Source organism: Mobula hypostoma, chromosome 3 (assembly GCF_963921235.1).
Source record: "Mobula hypostoma chromosome 3, sMobHyp1.1, whole genome shotgun sequence".
Lineage (NCBI taxonomy): Eukaryota > Metazoa > Chordata > Chondrichthyes > Myliobatiformes > Myliobatidae > Mobula > Mobula hypostoma.
Window position 1 is genome coordinate 152,137,052 of NC_086099.1, and position 15,136 is coordinate 152,152,187.

Sequence of the window (15,136 nt, forward strand, 5' to 3'; positions counted from 1 at the left end):
AACTTTATCATTAAGATTGAAGCAGTTGGGTTTTTACCTAGTTTCTATAATGTGGAATAATTTTTAAAAGGGTGGTGACAAAATTCAAAAGGCAATGGGGAGTGGAAGTGGTTGTAAATTTCAGTCTCTGTCAATTATTTTTTTTAACATACTATAAATGTTATTATACTAAAAAAGAATTAGGTTCCAAAACATGTCGTTTTGAAAAGCTGGCATTGTTCTTAATTTTCTGATTTGGTATTAAATGGTGTTTCACTTGATATGTAATACCACAAGATACACAGTTCATGTAGTTGTACATGTAATTCCGTGATGTTCACTTCGCAGTATGATCAGATTTGGAAATATAGGCAGTATTCTAAGTTTCAGAGAAAATATTTGCTTCTGGATAAACTAATACATTTTTCATTAATTTTTCCATTAAACCATTATCTTAATCATGAGATTGATTGGACTCTGCTTTATACGGTATAAATCAGATAACTGTTCACAAGTGGTTTCTGACTAAATTTGAATAAAACATTAGATTTACTGTGATTGATATACACCCTGATTGCTCTAATTCCTTTTTTTTAGGAGTGTTGCAAAACCAGAGAGATACAGTGGTGACAACATAATTTACAAACCACCTGGGGTAGGTTCCTAGGCCTCTTATCAGTAATTATTTCTAGTTATTCAGCTTATGCTTGCACAAAATTCTGTTTTAGTTAATTTTTTTGACAATTATTCAGAAACTGTTTCATAGTTCAGTTAAGCTGAATGCTTCAGCCTATCACTTTATTTGGCGATGAGTTTAATGTATACTTTTTTTTTACTCTAGGAGAATATCCCTGACATGGTATATTTGGGTTCATTAACCAACTTTGACCTCTCATTTGCCTGGACTCAAGATAAATGTGTTCCATTGGTTAGAGAAATCACTTTCGAAAATGGGGAGGTAAGCGTACTGTATGTAGTGCTCTGACAAAATATGGAGTTTCTATTATGTGTCATAAATTTCCTTGGAATACATTGTAATCTACATTTGGGTCTCAAAGTTGAGTTTATCATCATATGTACAGGTGCAGTGAAAAACTTGCAGCAGTATCACAGGCACATCGCATCAAATAGCATTCATAAAAAAAACAAACGTAAATTGTATACAAGTTTGCACAAGAGAACACAATTAGAATAAAGTCCAGTTTAGTGCAAGGTGATTGAAATGGTCATACTGTTGCTAAACTGTAGTGATTAGTGTTTTGCTAATCAGTTCAAGAACCAAATAGTTGAAGAGAAGTAGCTGCTCTTGAACCTGGTGATGAAGAGCTTCAGGCTTCAAATCCTGTTCATTGGTGGCATGGATGGTGGAGAACTGCTCTTTGAGGCAGTATTTCCTGTAGATAATACCAAAGGTGGAGCGTGAGGTGCCCACCTGATTATATTTCCACATGTTCAAATTCGGTACCAGTCTATGATGCGGCCAGTCAGGACACTTTTAACAGTGTATTTGTCTTAAGTTTTTTTATGATTGGATCTATGTGCTGTTGAAATTTCAGGGCAAACCAATCTATATGATAAATATACTGCTACATCAAATTACCTAATTATCTCAATTTTAATCTTGCTCTTTTGATTTCTCTTAGACAATGACTATGATCAAACAGGCATTTCAGTTGATTATATCCATATTTCTACCTGTATTGTGGAACTTAGAATGAGATGCGTGGCTGATATTTCAGATTTATTTTCTTCTTGCTCTCAAATTTGGAATTTTCATAATTCAATCCTTTTCCATTCAATGGTGTCTTTCAAGATTAGAAAAGAGTAGCCTAGAACAAGGGCACAGTTTCTAAATAAGGGAAGAAGGGTCTTTCAGAACTAGAAATTTCTTCACCCTGTTGGAATTCACCATCCAAGAAAAAAGCTCAGTTGTTAAATATATTAATATATTAAGGATAAAGTTTTGTTTTTAAGACATCGAGGGGTGTGAGATTAGTACAGCATTCTTACTAAATGTTGGACCCAGCTTAAAGTGCTTAATGACTTACTCTTATTTCATGCATACTTATCGTGGTGTATACATCCACAACAGGAATGATTATAGACGTGTTATATTCGCGGTGCTGATGGTCACTGCAGTTTTAGAAGGTACAGAAAAGCTTTGACAAAAGCTTTGAATAACAAGTTTATCAAATGAACAATTCAAAATTACTATGGTACTCGGTGTTAAATATTAGGAATAAACTATTGTGTTTATTAGGACTGAAATTGCATTTAATTTTGTGTAGCAGCTCAGATGCAAAGAGTGGTGGGGGGGCGGGGAGAGCTCTCACTGGGTTTTCTTTATAAAATCTTGCTCTTTTTAAGTGTCCCAATGTGACTGAATTTGAATGAATTTAAGACTGTTTATTTCACTAGTTTTGTCTGATTATTTTAATGTTATTTTAATTTTTTTAGGAGTTAACTGAAGAGGGTCTACCATTCCTTATACTGTTCCACTTGAAAGAGGACACTGAAAGCTTGGAAAAATTTCAGCATGAAACTGCACGCCAGTTGATCAGTGAAAAAGGTGAATTCCCCCCCCCCCGCCATACTAATGCATTAGTTACTCTGCTATGCAGCAAATTTAAGCACTTGATTTACTTGTGATCCATATGTTCATTGAATAACGGTCACACTGACATGACAGCTTAAAATTATGAAAGTTTGAGCCCCACTTTAGAGTGGCACCATGCAAGCTTTAACTTGAGAAATTAAAAATGATTAAAGTTATGGTCTGATGTACATCTTGAGGAATATTTCCAAGGAAGAAAGATGGAGAGGCAGAAGGATTTAAGGAGTGAATTCTTGAGCTTGGAGCTTTGGCAGCTGGGTACATCTACCACTTCTGATGACTGCCAGGGTACTTGGAGACCAAAAAGAAGAGACAAGCATGAATGAAGAGACAAAATATTTAAGGGCAAGGACAAAGCAAGGATGAGAATTTTTAAATTGAGGTATTGCTTAATTTGGTGATATTACTAGCTTAAGTATATGAGATCATGGATAAGCAAGACTTCTTGTGAGAAAGATCTCGAGTACTGGACCTCTAGATCTGAAACTGGTATTGAATTAGGGAGCCCAACCAGAAATACCTTGTCAGTCGATTAAATGCAAGCAGTCCAGTTCAGTCTGGGGCTATGGTGAGAAGAAAATCAGATTCCATGGCTAGAGAATTGAGCAGTAGAGACCAAACTCAAAGACTTTGGCCTTCCCAATGCAGGAAGATGATATTTAAACAGCATTCAAGTAGAAATTGATTCTACTTTTCCATATAATTTTGCCAGGGAATTGAAATTAGATAAGAAGTAAGGGTCAAGAATGGATCCTTGGGGACACTGGTAATGGTGCAAGACTGACAAGAAAAGCCATTGCGGAGTGTTCTCTGATTATGATTACATAAGCATGGAGGCAGTGAGGAAGTTGCTATGGAGAGGTACGGAAAGAAAGTTGTGTGGTGCAGCTGCAGCCAAGTGAAAAGTGAAGGGCAGCAAACAGCTTTTTAACCATGTTGCTTTGTTACTTTGATAAAACTTTCTCAGTATTGAGAGATGAGTAGGATTTTCAAAAGGGAAAAAGTTGGAGGTGGGATTTGGATATGCAAGAAATGAAGGTGGTGATCTTTTGGTGAAGGAGGGCATTGTGCCTGACAGAATTGTTAAAAAATTTTGGCTAATGTAAAGAGCAGGAGTAGGTTCTGAGCCTGCTCTGCCATTAGTGGAGTCATGACTGATCTGATTTTGGCCTCAACACCACTTCCTTGCTCACTCCCCAAAATACTTGACTCCTTACTGAGGGATCCAGAGACATTCACTGTTCACCAGTTTCATGGGAATAAACTAGAGGAAGTAAAACTGCAGCACTTAAGCAGGAGCACAGAAATAGGCTATTGGGCATTGTCTTCTGTTTCCTAAAACAACAGCTGATGCTTCATCTTCCTGTCAGTTTTCAAGTATTAGAATCTGGAGCATCCTAAGAAGTGGTCTATGATTACATAAAACTGGGACGGGAAACATGAAATTAAGTTGTGGGGGTGGGGGGGGGGAGGCAATGGGGGTTCCTAATCCAGCACGGTGACTAACTTTAAGTTTGGACCAAAAGATTAAATGAAAGGAAGTAATCGAGACAGGTAATTAGATTATCTCACTTTGTGCAAACATTCACAAGCTCTTCATGTATTTTTATGTAGGCAAAGTACATTTTATCAACAGAATATTTTATCAAAAACATTGTGTGCATTTTAATGACTTCTATCTTAAAGTACTTGAGCCAATAGTACATCTTTAAAGAAAATCCACTGCAGTTATTTTTTCTAATTTGTATATTTGAATATTACCAATATTTAGAAATGGCCTTGTGAATTTTTGACATCTAGGGAAGTCAGGAGTGGCTGGCTGCCTTAAATAGCAATTCACAGCCAATGTATTTAATACTTGGAGTATGGTTTGGTTTAAGATTAAAAACCCTTTATGTTTTTAAAAAAAAAGTATGTGAATGAAGACTGAGATACTGTAACCTACAGGGCTACTTGATTAGAGTTGGTCACTGTTTCAGCTGGACAGATTTTTCTACCTCGCATAGGTTTCCTCAGAAACATGTTATACATTGTAAAGACTGATGGGTCCTTGGGACTGATTATATCGCTCTGCCTGGTTAACGGATGGGAATAGTTGAGATGTAACCAATTTCAATGGCTGGATCAGTTACTTAAGTTCTACAAAGGTCATGTATGTCATTAATATATTTAGAAGCTAAGCATAGTAGTGCATAAGTTTGTAAAAGGTGTTGTCAATTTTGTTTAACTATTGAAGCTGACTGAAACTGTAGTTCAATTATCATGGTAATAGATTTTCCCTTGCTAGTGCAAACCTTCAGTCACTGAATAAAATGTTAACATTAAAATATTGTCAATGGAAAATAGAAAGCTTATCAAAAGCTCTTCAAGATTGATAAAATGTTCCACAAAAAATGAAAACCAATATTGACCACTCTTTAAGGGATTTCCAGAGTAGTAAAATTTTCTTATCAACAGAAATACCTATAACTTTTAACCAAGTTGTATAGCCCAGCCAGTAATAGTTATTATGTGTTGTCTTATTTAATTTTTGAAAATATGCTTATAAGCAAAGAAATTTTAAATGTTATTTTGACAATAATTGCTGGTTCAATCCAGTGTTTAAACTTGATCCTGAATTGTATAATACTGGCCATATGTTTAGTGAATCTTTAACTAGTCTCCATGCACACTTAATGGGGAAAATAATCAAACATAGTAATCTGTATGTATTCTTTCACATTTAAACGAAGGCAAACTATCAAATATTATATAAATGAAACATTGGCCAGGCTAAGTGTTGTCATTAAAAGCTTTGAGAACAGTACTAAAACTTTTATAGGAATGTTTGAAAAGCTGTCAAGTGTATGTAAATGCACTTCACTCACTAACTTGATTCAGCCAAAGAACTTCATGCTGCTAACCCATGATTAAATCATTTAGGTACAATAAACTTCCTGCACGCTGACTGTGACAAGTTTCGTCACCCTCTCCTACATATACACAAGACTCCTGAAGACTGTCCAGTTATCGCTATTGACAGTTTTAGGCATATGTATGTCTTTCCAGACTTTAAAGACATAGAGTAAGTATAACTGCTCCTTGTGGAAGTTTATATTTTGAAAATTTAAAGAAAAATGTTCACTGGTATTTCTCAAGTCTTAATTATTATTGCTGAATTGCAATATTTTATTTCACAATCTTTGTTTTACCATTATGGTACTAAAAATAATTTCCATATTTCCACTTTGAACCCTGTCATTAGAATTTCTGTAGGAACAAGATTTGTATCATAACTTGGAAAATTTAACTTGCAAATTCATTGACACTCAGCAATTTTAGTCATTATTTAGAGATATTGATTATATTTATTAAACTCTTGCAGTTTATCAATGAAAATAGTTTAATTACAAGAGAAACAATCTTTGTAACTCACATTACTATCCAAAGTTAAGAATGACGGCCTCCTTTCTGGCCTTATTGGAGAAGAAATTAACTGCTAAATTTTTGTATTAAAGATTTGAACTTGAACTGGCTAGAAGTTGTTGCAATTCAATTTAATATTTGTTAAATTAATAATTTCAAGTACAATTTGCTCAATTTTTTTTGTAGATCAGAAATAATGAGTGTTCATGAATTGTTCGTCAAGGATATCATGATGTGTAGATATTTGAGGGAGCTTTGATCGAAATTCCTGTCCCAGTGGTCTTGATTAAACAAAGTATAGTCAATTCCAGTTAATTGGGACCAGTACATTTTGGTGGAGTTGAGCACCTGCCCTAATTATCTGAAGTTTTGTGAAAATAGTTAAAAAGATATAAAGAAGAAACAACTGTTCAACTGAATAACAAATTGTGATTAAATGAAACACAGACCCTAAAATGAAATTGGGACACTAACAATACTACTACAATACTGTAAAACTGCATTAGTTCCTAATAGTTATCAACAAAGAAATTCTTCCAATGAATACTACCATGTATTGACTGTGACTGTAAATGAACAAAATCAGTGCGTTACCTAGTGTAGATAATATAGGGTTCTGAAAGAGGTAGCTGAAGAAATTGTAGAGGTATTAGTAATGATCTTTCAAGAACCATTAGATTCTGGAATGGTTCCTGAGGAATGGAAAATTGCAAATGCCACTCCACTCTTAAGGGAAGGAAAGAGGCAGAAGAAAGGAATTTATAGGTCAGTTAGCCTGTTTGGGAAGATATTGGAGCCTATTATTAAGGATGGGGTTTCAGGGTACTTGGGGGCACATGATAAAGTAGAAAACTCAGCATGGTTTTCTAAAGGGGAAGTTCTTGCCTGACAAACCTGTTGGAATTCTTTGAGGAAGTAACAGGTAAAATAGACAAAGGAGAGTTAGGGATGTTGTTCTGATTACAGAAGGCCTTTGACAAGGTGCCATATATGAGGCTCCTTAACAAGATAAGAGCCCATGGTACTACGGGAAAGGTACTAGCATGGATAAAAGATTGGCTGACTGGCAGGAGGCAGAGTGTGATTAAAGAGGATCTTTTCTGGTTGGCTGTTGGTAACTAATGGTGTGCTGCAGGGTTTAGTGTTGGGACAGCTTTTCATATTATATGTCAATGATCTGGATGAAGGAATTGATGGCTTTGTGGCCGAGTTTGCATATGATACAAAGATAAGTGGAGGGGTTGATGGTGTTGAGGGAGCAAGGTGTCTGCAAAGGGACTTGAGACAGATTGGGGAATGGGCAAATGTGTGTCAGATGGAATATTATGTAGAGAAGTGTGTGGTTGTGCACTTTGGCAGAAGAAATAAAGGCATGGACTATTTTCTAAGCGGGGAGAAAACTAAAAACGTTGGTGCAAAGGGCTTTGGGAGTCCTCATGCAGGATTCCTTAAAGGTTAACCAACAGGTTGAACAAAGAACATAAGAACATAAAAAAAAGTAGGAGCAGGAGTAGGCCATCCAGCCCATTGAGCCTGCCCCACCTTTCAATAAGATCATGGATGATCTGTCTGTAAACTCAGCTCCATCTACCTGCCTTTTCCCCATAACTCTTAATTCCTTTACTATGTAAAAATCTATCTAACTGTCTCTTAAATATATTTAGTGAGGAAGCCTCAACTGCTTCCCTGGGCAGAGAATTCCACAGATTTACTACTCTCTGGGGAAAAACAATTTCTCTTCATCTCTGTCCTAGATCTTCTCCCCTGAATCTTGAGGCAATGTCCCCTAGTTCTAGTCTCACCTACCAATGGAAACAACTTTCCTACTTCTATCTTATCTATCCCTTTCAAAATTTTGTATGTTTCTATAAGATCCCCTCTCATTCTTCTGAACTCCAGAGAGTATAGTCCTAGGTGACTCGATCTCTCATAGGTGAACCCCTTCATCCCTGGAATCAACTTGGTGAACCTCCTCTGCACTGCCTCCAAAGCTAGTATATCCTTCCTCAAGTATGGAGACCAGAACTGCACACAGTACTCCAGGTGCGGCCTCACCAGTACCCTGTTGCAGCATGACCTCCCTGCTCTTGAATTCAATCCCTCTAGCAATGAAGGCCAACATTCCGTTTGCCTTACTAACTTGTTGTACTGCAAGCCAACGTTTTGTGATTCATGAACAGGCACTCCCAAGTCCCTCTGCACAACAGCATGCTGCAATCTTTCAGTATTTAAATAATAATCTGCTCTTCCACTATTCCTTCCGAAGTGGATGATCTCGCATTTACCAACGTTGTATTCCATTGAGTTTGTGGTAAGGAAGGAAAATGCAATATTAGCATTCATTTGGAGAGGATGTCACGCCGAGCCTTTCTGAGGCATTGGACAGACCTCGCGTGGAGTACTGTGAGCAGTTTTGGAGCCCTTATCCAGGATGAGATGTGCTAGCAGTGAAGAGGGTCCAGAGGAGAGTTATCCCAAGAATGAAAGAGGTAGCATATGAGGAGTGTGTGGCTCTGGGCCTGTACTCACCAGAATTTAGAAGGATGAAATGGGAGGGGTCATTGAAACCTATTGAATATTAAAAGGCTTGGATAGAGAGGACATGGAGAAGATGTTTCCTATAGTGGCGAGTCTAGGACAGAGGGCACAGCCTCAATTGTGGGACATCCATTTAGAACAACTGACTTTAGCCAGAGGGTAGTGAATCTGTGCAGGCCATGTCATTGGGTATATTTAAGGCAGAGTTTGATAGGTTCTTGATTAATCAGGGCATCAAAGGTTATGGGAACAAGGCAGGAGAATGGGATTGAGAGGGATAATAAATTAGTCATGATGGAATGGCACTCATGAATTTGTGTCATAATCTTTCAAAGTTGAAATAAAAAACAAAATCTGTAAAAGAAAATCACTTTTTTGAATTGTCGTTCGTCAGCCCAAATGGATAATATTACACGAGCACATACAACTATGCTATTTAAAAACACTCTGTTCTAAGCACAGTGAAGGGTCTAATGGCCAAACAAGTGCATGTGACTGAAGCTAGTTAAAAACTGTTTGGCATCAGTCTCCTGTCGCAATTAAGTTGCCTACTGTCCCAAATAAACAAAGGGAATCCCAGCTATTTCCTTGATTAGTGTCTGTCCTTTAAGAGTTGTCCCAAATAAGCATCTGCCCCAATCCCAATTAACCAGAATTCAATATGTAGCCTTCAGTGTACTGCTACATGACTGCAACTGGAATATTCCCTGATTAGATAGAGGAAGATTAATCAAGCTTCCTACTCCCAATTTCTATCTGTTGGCTGCTAGAGAGATTTTACTAATTTTTCCTTTGCCTTTTGTTTTGAAAATTGGTTTTAAACTTGTCACTATAAATCCATCTTCACTTGAAAAGGAAATTTGAAGTAAAACATTGCTAGAATTACTTGGAACTTTAGACACCATGGAGAATACTAAAGACAATTTCATGTGATCTTTCATCTAAACTAAGAAAAGCTATTAAACATGTTTAAAATCACAGAAGTGGGGGAGAGGTAAAGAGAACAAATGGAATGCTGATCTGGAAAAGGATTCGGCATAGCAGCTCATCTGCCTGGAGGAAATGTTCTAGCTTTTCTGTCACATTACTGATTACACTTGTCACACTAGCTTCCAGCATCCTCATTGAGAAGCTGCCACAAGATTCAACTTCCCTCCACTTTCAGTGTTCTGAACAAACCATTCCCTCCAATTCCTACTTCCTCTTCCACCAAAATCACTCCCCAGGACATCTTCCAGTGCATCCACAAGAGATGCATCTACCTTTACCTCCCTCTTGAAACCCAAGTACGATTTCCAAGATAAAGTTCTTGGATTTAGTTGTCACAAAACAGTTTACTGTGTACAGCTGACATGTTTAAAAAGTAGTTTGGGTAACAAAATACCTCTTATAAAATTCACAAATCACCAAGCACTACCAAAATTCTTGGAATATCCCAGAAATGCTTATGAAATTTGTGTGTGGGGGAGGGGGAGTAATGACACCTGTTTCAACTCTCAGATGACTTGGCTCTGAGTTATGGAAAGTCTCTATGTTCCATCTTCTAGGAACATAATCCCCTCTCATACTGTATCAAACTCCGGGTTATTTTTTTGGAACACCGCCATTCTTTTGGCAGGAGTAACTAGGTTTCCAGCTGCCTTTCTCTTTAATTAGCCACCCCACTTGCATTCTTGTCTGTTTTCACAGTTCCATTGAACCCTAATGTAATCTGGAGGAACTGTATCTCATCTTTTCATAGAAACATAGAAACATAGAAAATAGGTGCAGGAGTAGGCCATTCGGCCCTTCGAGCCTGCACCGCCATTTATTATGATCATGGCTGATCATCCAACTCAGAACCCAGCCTTCCCTCCATACCCCGTGACCCCTGTAGCCACAAGGGCCATATCTAACTTCCTTTTAAACATAGCTAATGAACTGGCCTCAACAGTTTGCTGTGGCAGAGAATTCCACAGATTCACCACTCTCTGTGTGAAGAAGTTTTTCCTAACCTCGGTCCTAAAAGGCTTCCCCTCTATCCTCAAACTGTGACCCCTCGTTCTAGACCTCCCCAACATCGGGAACAATCTTCCCGCATCTAGCCTGTCCAATCCCTTTAGGATCTTATACGTTTCAATCAGATCCCCCCTCAATCTTCTAAATTCCAACGAGTACAAGCCCAGTTCATCCAGTCTTTCTTCATATGAAAGACCTGCCATCCCAGGAATCAATCTGGTGAACCTTCTTTGTACTCCCTCTATGGCAAGGATGTCTTTCCTCAGATTAGGGGACCAAAACTGCACACAATACTCCAGGTGTGGTCTCACCAAGGCCTTGTACAACTGCAGTAGTACCTCCCTGCTCCTGTACTCGAATCCTCTCGCTATAAATGCCAGCATACCGTTCGCCTTTTTCACCGCCTGCTGTACCTGCATGCCCACTTTCAATGACTGGTGTATAATGACACCCAGGTCTCGTTGCACCTCCCCTTTTCCTAATCGGCCACCATTCAGATAATAATCTGTTTTCCTATTTTTGCCACCAAAGTGGATAACTTCACATTTATCCACATTAAATTGCATCTGCCATGAGTTTGCCCACTCACCCAACCTATCCAAGTCACCCTGCATCCTCTTAGCATCCTCCTCACTGCTAACACTGCCACCCAGCTTCGTGTCATCCGCAAACTTGGAGATGCTGCATTTAATTCCCTCATCCAAGTCATTAATATATATTGTAAACAACTGGGGTCCCAGCACTGAGCCTTGCGGTACCCCACTAGTCACCGCCTGCCATTCTGAAAAGGTCCCATTTATTCCCACTCTTTGCTTCCTGTCTGCTAACCAATTCTCCACCCACACCAATACCTTACCCCCAATACCATGTGCTTTAAGTTTGCACACTAATCTCCTGTGTGGGACCTTGTCAAAAGCCTTTTGAAAATCCAAATATACCACATCCACTGGTTCTCCCCTATCCACTCTACTAGTTACATCCTCAAAAAATTCTATGAGATTCGTCAGACATGATTTTCCTTTCACAAATCCATGCTGACTTTGTCCGATCATTTCACCGCTTTCCAAATGTGCTGTTATCACATCCTTGATAACTGACTCCAGCAGTTTCCCCACCACCGACGTTAGGCTAACCGGCCTATAATTCCCCGGTTTCTCTCTCCCTCCTTTTTTAAAAAGTGGGGTTACATTAGCCACCCTCCAATCCTCAGGAACTAGTCCAGAATCTAACGAGTTTTGAAAAATTATCACTAATGCATCCACTATTTCTTGGGCCACTTCCTTAAGCACTCTGGGATGCAGACCATCTGGCCCTGGGGATTTATCTGCCTTCAATCCCTTCAATTTACCTAACACCACTTCCCTACTAACATGTATTTCGCTCAGTTCCTCCATCTCACTGGACCCTCTGTCCCTTACTATTTCTGGAAGATTATTTATGTCCTCCTTAGTGAAGACAGAACCAAAGTAATTATTCAATTGGTCTGCCATGTCCTTGCTCCCCATAATCAATTCACCTGTTTCTGTTTGCAGGGGACCTACATTTGTCTTTATCAGTCTTTTCCTTTTTACATATCTATAAAAGCTTTTACAGTCCGTTTTTATGTTCTCTGCCAGTTTTCTCTCATAATCTTTTTTCCCCTTCCTAATTAAGCCCTTTGTCCTCCTCTGCTGAACTCTGAATTTCTCCCAGTCCTCAGGTGAGCCACTTTCTCTGGCTAATTTGTATGCTACTTCTTTGGAATTGATACTATCCCTAATTTCTCTTGTCAGCCACGGGTGCACTACCTTCCTTGATTTATTCTTTTGCCAAACTGGGATGAACAATTGTTGTAGTTCATCCATGCAACCTTTAAATGCCTGCCATTGCATATCCACCGTCAATCCTTGAAGTGTCATTTGCCAGTCTATCTTAGCTAATTCATGTCTCATACCTTCAAAGTTACCCCTCTTTAAGTTCAGAACCTTTGTTTCTGAATTAACTACGTCACTCTCCATGTTAATGAAGAATTCCACCATATTATGGTCACTCTTACCCAAGGGGCCTCTCACGACAAGATCGCTAATTAACCCTTCCTCATTGCTCAAAACCCAGTCCAGAATAGCCTGCTCTCTAGTCGGTTCCCTAGACCACAGCAGCCCTCAAGACTGAACATTTGAGTTCCACAATTTCAAATAACTAGACTTTCTAGTTTGGGTTAGGTCTGATGTAAAAAAAAATATTATCAACCTACAAAATTTAAATGTTTCTCTTCCAGCATCCTGCTTGACTTGCTAGACTTTTCCAGCATTTTTTTTCCTTTTGTCCTCTGTTCCTCCATTTTAAAACTTCCTCCAGATTAACTGCTATTAACAAGCATTCACCACTCTCAACCAACAGCAATCTAATGTATCATCCATTTTTTTGTCTATGACTTATCAGCATTTTTATTCTACGTCCCTTTCCCCCTTTGCAGCATAAAATGTGAATGTTTTTGAACTCTTCTTGCTCTGATGGAAGATTATTCTAATGGGTTGTTAATTATTTCTCTTTCCACAGGACTTGGAGCATTTACACTATTTTCATTACAGATGTTGAAATCATTTTAAAAAATGGTGAAGATATTCAGCTAGTCCAGCAGCATCTTTGGAGAGAAAAAAAGTTGAAATGAAAGGACATCAACTTGAAATATTAACTGTTTCTCCTTCCAGAGATGCCTCTTGACTATATTCTAGCATCAGTTACTTCATCTCCTCCAGATAAATTATTTATTCAAACTTTTATCACCTTCATTCATTGATGTCACCAACACTTGTTAAGTTAATTGATCTCTCTTGCTCTCCCAACCTTGTTCTACTTCAATTTTTTTCTCCATCTTAAAACAGCCTCTAACTTTTCCTCATTCAGACAATAATTGACCAGAAATATTAGCAGTTTGTAACTCCCCATATGTTACTTGGATTTGAATATTGTATGCAAGTATTTTATTTTTAATTATTTATCATGCATTGGTAGCATTCCATCATTTGCAAGGTTAATGAGAATGCCTGTGATATACAACCATACGTTATGCCAAGTTGAGGATATGCCAACAAAAAAAATGTATATTTTTAAAAGCAGTATCTGTACCATTGAGTTAATTAGATCATCCATAAATTAGTATTAGTAGCTTACCAGGAGGCCCAGTGTATTCTTCAGAATTTTGCAGACCAATTAACAGTAGTTCCTAAGATCACAGCAAATTTGGCATTTTATAGATAAAATTGCTGCATTTTTTAAGAACCTTTGCAGTAGATGACAACAGATGATCTTAGATGAAATTTAAATTGATCTCCATTGAGTGTTGATCTGTGGCATGAATGCAATTACTCCAAGCTAAGGGACGTTTTGAAAGTTTTCTGTCAATATCAACTATCTGACTGGTGTTTGTAAAGTCTGTATTATGTAGGCTTTTTGACTGCTATACAGAAAAGCTGCTGCAGGTGGGAATTATTGTGCACCAGCAATAGGGTGTCATTGCTGTAGTGTTCTTGGGAAGAAAGAAACCCAAAATTCCAGTATCTAGCATGGGGAACAAACTGCTCTATCTTGCATCTCCCTTTTAGTTAAGAGCTTCCCAACAAACAGAATCAATAAGGATTGACTTTTAAATGACCTGTTTTTATTTCCCTTTTCATACTCTGTACATAACCCAGGTATTTGACTGCCTTTATTTTTAATTTCAGTACACCAGGTGCACTGAAGCAGTTTGTATTGGACCTGCACTCTGGCAAGTTACACAGGGAATTCCACCATGGTCCTGACCCCACCGATGTAGCTCCTGGACAGGTAATGTTCGGTACTGATAAGATAAAGTAATTGATGCCCAACAGGAGTTAGACCTGTTGCTAACATGATCAAGGGATGAATTCCAAATACTTAATTTAAAAATGTTGCAAATTTAAATCATGCAATTGCTGAATTACACTAAATCTGCTGTGGTTGAGATTTAAGCACTCCCATTTTTTCTTATCAAAATGTGTTACACCAATCTACATAATTCTCTGGTTTACTAACTTGTTTGGCAGTTATGAAGTCCTTTTCCAGACAATTTCCTATGCAGAAGTTTAACATTCTACCTACACAGAAGCCAACACAGACTTTCAGGGCTATGATTACCCAACAATTTGCTCATGGGCCATATCAGAATATGTCTCTTCAAACTGCCCTACACCCTCAAGTTTACTCATTTGTTCGTAGTGTGGGAAAGGTATGACTGAAATCACAACTGGCAAAACTTTTAGAAAGCCCCCTGAAAATATAAGTATCCAAACAATTTGCTTTTTAAATTCCACAATCTGCATTGAAACTAAATATATTTGGATATCTTTCACTATTAGAGATAGAAGCATTAACTTAACATTTCCCATGTACTTTATTAATTCCCTATCAAAAGATACCACATTTATAGGCAAATTGTTTATTTAATTATTTCATCAACCTTTTAAAGATTAATAGGCTTTGTGATTTTAAAATTTCTGTTTTTTTAATTATGATACCAAACATAGTATAGACATCATTGGGTGCCCTATTCTCACCATATGGGTTTTCAACTGCAATTTTTTGATTATAAATTTTTCTTAT

At 37.8% G+C, this 15,136-nt stretch overlaps 1 protein-coding gene across 1 annotated transcript in view; it reads left to right on the forward strand.

Annotated features, from left to right (window-relative positions):
* The window catches only part of erp44 (endoplasmic reticulum protein 44), an 89,088-nt gene that overhangs the window by 70,786 nt on the left and 3,166 nt on the right, over nucleotides 1-15,136 (forward strand). The window contains exons 7-11 of the mRNA XM_063043899.1: nucleotides 577-634; nucleotides 821-937; nucleotides 2,437-2,548; nucleotides 5,516-5,657; nucleotides 14,239-14,341. Of these exons, the coding sequence (XP_062899969.1) occupies nucleotides 577-634; nucleotides 821-937; nucleotides 2,437-2,548; nucleotides 5,516-5,657; nucleotides 14,239-14,341 (532 nt within the window). The remainder of the gene's footprint in view (nucleotides 1-576; nucleotides 635-820; nucleotides 938-2,436; nucleotides 2,549-5,515; nucleotides 5,658-14,238; nucleotides 14,342-15,136) is intronic.